General features: G+C 33.9%; 1 protein-coding gene across 1 annotated transcript; it reads right to left on the bottom strand.

The window, feature by feature from the left end:
* Positions 1 to 2,642: 2,642 nt before the first annotated feature.
* On the bottom strand, positions 2,643 to 3,240 carry LOC118746902 (cuticle protein 8-like). Its single transcript, XM_036480883.1, has 2 exons — positions 2,967 to 3,240; positions 2,643 to 2,899 (listed from the first exon to the last, which is right to left on the bottom strand). The coding sequence occupies exons 1-2, from the start codon at positions 3,238 to 3,240 to the stop codon at positions 2,691 to 2,693; spliced, it is 483 nt and encodes a 160-aa protein (XP_036336776.1). The 3' UTR covers positions 2,643 to 2,690.
* Between the last annotated feature and the right edge of the window lie 1,981 nt (positions 3,241 to 5,221).

The following is a 5,221-nucleotide window of genomic DNA, read 5'->3' as shown; positions in this document are numbered from 1 at the left end:
CTCGAAGAAAATGCTGCGTAAAAATACCAGCTCTATAGTTTTTGTTTGTTTATGGGTACAACTCACTTGTTAGTGAAAACATAAATTTTTGGTAAAAAAAAACAATTTTTTTAAAGCAGATGTTTTCGCAAACAGTTGGTAATTAAAAGGGAAAATAAAAATGGAAAAATATAAAACTTTACAAAAACAATGAGCAAGCGAAAGTGAAACTATAAAGTATTCGACTCTTAAATTATTGCAAAGTTCATTGAGAATTTATCTATTTACTTATGTCTGAAAATCTGCAGGGCATATGGAATTTTCTTGAGAAAATGAGTGGTAAGTAATGCGTGTACAGCGCCGGAACTATAAATGGGTAGAGAGGCGACATTTTAACATGTTTTAGCTGGCTTTCTTTTGTTTATTTAATGTTTATTGTTTTTGCATGCAAGTATAGCTCGTTATCTAATAAAAGCATAGACAGACGCCAGCGTTGATCCGGATTAAAGGCGGAGTTGATCTGATTAAAATTGTGCCTTGACAAACGGCAGTAATGCGGATTAACGAGCCGCAAGGTCGTCGGTTCGAGTCCCACGGCCAATAGAATGTTCATTTATTTCTTTTTTATTCATTCATTTATTAGTTATATATTTTTTTTATGTTGCTTTCAGTTTTTGTTGAAAGCAGTCGAAAAGTTTCAATTAACTAATAGAAAAATAAAAAATGTGATATGAAATAAAATAAATGAAAATAAAATAAAGTAAAATTAAATATATAAATCAAATCAAATGTAAAAAAAAATAAACTAAAAATAAAAACAAAAACTTCGCTGGCAATAGCTCCAACCGAGGATCGAACCTGGCAGCTACAGGCTTGTAGCCCGCAACTCTCACCACTCGGCTACCGCGGACTCAAAACTCGCTTGCTATGTTTGCTTATTTATACAAAAGACAACAGCTGGCCGTTTTTTCCAGTGTTGCCAGTGTTGAAAAATTATGTCAAAATTTCGGGATTTTTAATTAGAATTACTAGAAACATTTTGAGTATAATAAAATATGTTTGAGATACCTACGAATTGGTAGCACCTTCAACAAAAAAAATCACCAAAAAAAAAATCTAAATATTAGCGGTATTCTGCAGCCACTTCCAACTTTCACTTTATACTAGAAAAAACTGCATACCAATTTTGTTGAAATTTGGCTAATTTTTCTACAGAGTCTAAGGCCCATTTTTTTTTTTTTTTTTAAATAACGAGCTAGACATTTTGCCAAAACTTGGTAAAATGTCGCGTTCATATTTATATTTTCGCCACCGTTTACTATTTTGCCATTTCACATTCAGGCAATCTTGGAAGTTTTTTTTTTTATTTTGAACAAAAGCAAATTTAACAAGTAAAGAAGTATAAGTTCGAGCGAATCCGAACTTTATATACCCGGCGCCGGTATCAATATCTTCATTTCAAATTTCTCGAAATTACCTTTGCATGGTAAGTAGGGGTCTTTCCCGATTTCAAACGTTTTCGATAATATGCAGAGTTAGGCTTAGGGCCAGTTTTTCAGTGCACGGCCGTGTTTTAAACTAAGTTTAAACGCCCGATCTGGCTGGTTTAAACTAAGATCAGCCAATCAAACGTCAGCCAGCTGTTCAATTTAAACTCAGTTTACTTAATCTAAGTTTAAACTGGCACTGAAAAATTGGCCCTTAATGATATCATTGAACCAAGTTAGGCACAAATCGTTAAAGTGGTTACCGAAATACACCTTTGTATTCATAAAGTGGGCGGTGCCACGCCCAATTCCTCAAAGTCTATAGCAGTCTTACTTATTATTAGGGGATTGTTGTAACTATTAACTTGAAGTAAATTAGCGTCCTCAGTTATTGAAATACTATCAGAGTTTTCATATTTCTGAAATTTACCGTTATTCGGGAAGCGGGTGTAATTTTAGTCCGATTTGAATAATTTTCAACAAATTCCTTTTCAGTATCAAGGTTACTAAGTGCACCGAGTTTGGTAGAAATTGATAAATCGGTTACATATTTGTAGTCATAAGTGGGTGGCGCCACGCCCATTATCCAAAAATTTACAACAATCTAATTTTCTGCTAAGTGGTTATTGCAATCATCGATTTTGAGTGACTTAGCTCCAGTAGTTATCGATTTATCGCAGTTTTCGTGTTTCTGTAAATTACCGTTATATGGCAGCTGGGCGTGGTTATTTCCCGATTCCAAATATTTTCAACAGATTTCTTAGTTAGACCCTACCAAAGGCTCGCACCGAGTTTGATAAGGATTGGTGAAGCGGCTACCGAGATACAGCATTTCATCATAAGTGGGCGGGGTCACGCCCATTTTTCAAAAATATCATAGTAATACAACAGTTCAGAGCATAATGGAAGATCAACTGGTAGCAGACCTTGGAGCATGGTCCTAACTCCTCGAAGGTTCTTCGTGGAATATGGTGATAATTGTGGTTTAACATAGCCACATGCGTCAGCTGTAAATGGAGGTATATTGAAACCACACCCCAAGTATGGAATAGCAAATATTCCCAGGATAAATAGAACCCAACTGTTTAATGAAACTTTTTGTTTTTAATAGATAATAATTTGCCAAAAACTAAGCAGATGTTATTTTAAAGAATTACATAAATTTACAAACTTCTTTGGTTAAAAATTAATCCCGTGTGAACATTCCATTCTCTTTGTATTAGCTTAGTGATGTTGTTTGATTTCCACATAACTAGAGCCTGAATCTCCATGCCCGTAGCCACTATCGCCATGATGGCTGTCGCCATGGTGATGCACCTCAGGGTGATGGGCATGGCCGATCCGCTTTACAACCGCATTGAAGCCATTGTGATCGTCAGCTGTGTATTCAACTACGCGTTTAGTGCCATCAGCTTCATCCAGAGTGTATTCGCCTAGCGGGTTATATTAATATCATTTATTATTTAAAAAAAAATATATATAGTAAATAAATTAACTCACCCTTAACATGATCGCCATCCCGATGCTCCCACTGGCTCTTGTGATCGCCAGTATGTGTGTCCTTTACACCATACTCGAATGTGTATTTGGGATAATGGTGCGGTTCATGGTGTTCCTCGTGGTGTTCATAGCCGTGGCTGTGCTCGTCGTGACCCGCGTGGTGAGGAATGTTTTCTTGTACTACTGACGCATAGCTGGAGGCATGCTCATGTCCTGCATGTACTGCGCCAAAGAGCGCTACAGCGATGACGGCGATACAGGAGAGGATATGCATTTTATATTTTTAATTTATTTAAAGAAAGGTTTTTTTTTCTTTCTATTATATGGCTTGTAACTCTACTGGAGGTTGAAGTGGCACTGATACCAACTAGCCAACTGTGGTTTCTTTATATACTATATTGTGTTGCAAAATGCGCAAAGGTTGGGCCAAAAAAATATATTTTAAATAATTAAAAATTTTACCTTAAACAACACAAAATTTGTAAGCTTTATTGTAAGACAAACCTAAATATAGCTATGTGAAGTAAAATTCTGTTTATGCGCTAATTACGCAAGCTTCGGTTTTTATTAAACTTGTTAACTAAAATAACGGCAAATGCTATCCAAATTTAATTTTCATAAGTAGGTACTTCGCCCAAATTCTCCAAATTATTTATGCTACATAAATGTTATGAACATAATTACCAAAACCGCGACAAGCTACCATTGCCCAATGTAACAAAAGCTCTTAAAGTAAGAATAATTAAAATTTTACTAACAACAACAACAACAACAACAGCAATAAAATATGTGAATGTAAATGGTGTTGATCGCTAAATTTAAGTGCGAAAATATGCACATACATATTAGAGCGGGTCAAATTTTTTGCATCAAAGGCACATCGCGATTATGGTTATTATGGTCATTTCAAGCATTTTTGCCCAAGAAACCATAGGTCTTAAATGAATTTCGAGCCAGCGATTTTTCTATCTAAATAGTTTTTTTTTTCAAAAAGTGGCTCACCTGTTGATACAGCTGTATTGAAAACTAGCCAAAATGTGTATCTGGGGGTTTTTGGGGTCGAGGAATCTATTTCTGGCATTAGTTTTCTCTTTCGAGGGCCGCCAGAGGGCGCTTACGTACTTTTTTTGGATTTGAACGCCTTTTTTTCGAAAATCGACAGCACGAAATTTGACGTTCTCATAATGCAACTTCAATTTTTAAATATTTTTTATTTTTTTTTTTATTTTTTTTTTTTAACAAATTTTTTTCTTATTTTAATCAATTTTTTTTTATTCAAAAATTCAACTTAAAAGATAAAAACATATGACATGTAAATAAAAAAAAAAACATAAACAATTTCTAATGTTTCAATTTTTAAACACGTATAACGTATTTTTTATTATTATGTTGGTAATACTCTTTATCGACATATTGTATGACAAATACTTTTTCATTTTCATACCGTGCTTTATCATTTTCATACAGTGTTTAATATGTAAAATAAAATAAAAAATAAAATTAAAATTAAAAAAAAATAAAAATTTCAACGATGATCATTTTAGGCTATTTAAAAATTGAAGTTGCATTATGAGAAAGTCAGTAATCATAATCGCGATGTGCCTCTGTTAATTTTTGTGGGCCCCTACAAATCGACCCGCCCTAATACATCTGCATGTGTAAAGTAGCTACTATGAAAATGTATAATACAAAGCATTCATCAATGAAACAATAAATCATGTGTTAGTATTTGCTGCCAAAAAAAAAATGGGCTGGGTGTTGAATGTGTACTTTAGTTAGTATTCATAAACTTCTGCACTTAGTTGACTTCGGAATTTGCTGGGCGACCTTCTTAGTCATTGGTTTTAGTTCAAATCGAGCTTTCATTTCAGTTTAATAGCAATTAGTGAGTTAAACAATTTAGCAGAATTTTGATTGTTTAGACATTGGTACACTTTCAAAAAGTGCATACATTTGAATTTCCTGCTATAAAATAATTTTGATCTGCACTAACAGAACCTATCTACATACATACATTTGTAGCTTACTGTAAAGATCAGTTTCATTAAGAATAGAGTATAAATAGAAACTGTTGACAGCTAGTTGGTATCAGTTCAACTTTAAACTTCAATAGAGCTACTAAGTAGCCAGTATACCAAAAAAAAAAAACTAAAAAAAAAATATTAAATTCAAATTCAACAAAAATGCAAATTCTTTCATGTGTCGCCGTCATCGCTGTAGCACTCTTCGGAGTAGCACTGGCAGAACATGGTCAC

Source organism: Rhagoletis pomonella, unplaced genomic scaffold, assembly GCF_013731165.1.
Source record: "Rhagoletis pomonella isolate Grant_MI unplaced genomic scaffold, Rhpom_1.0 Rhpom_scaffold_00011, whole genome shotgun sequence".
In the NCBI taxonomy this organism is placed as follows: domain Eukaryota; kingdom Metazoa; phylum Arthropoda; class Insecta; order Diptera; family Tephritidae; genus Rhagoletis; species Rhagoletis pomonella.
This window is presented reverse-complemented; position numbering and strand designations above follow the sequence as displayed.

Excerpts from the sequence above, each read along its gene's own strand:
- LOC118746902 (XM_036480883.1), bottom strand. The coding sequence starts at position 3,240 with ATGCATATCCTCTCCTGTATCGCCGTCATCGCTGTAGCGCTCTTTGGC. Across the intron at positions 2,900-2,966 it reads GGATGGCGATCATGTTAAGG|GCGAATACACTCTGGATGAA; the intron begins GTGAGTTAATTT and ends ATAACCCGCTAG.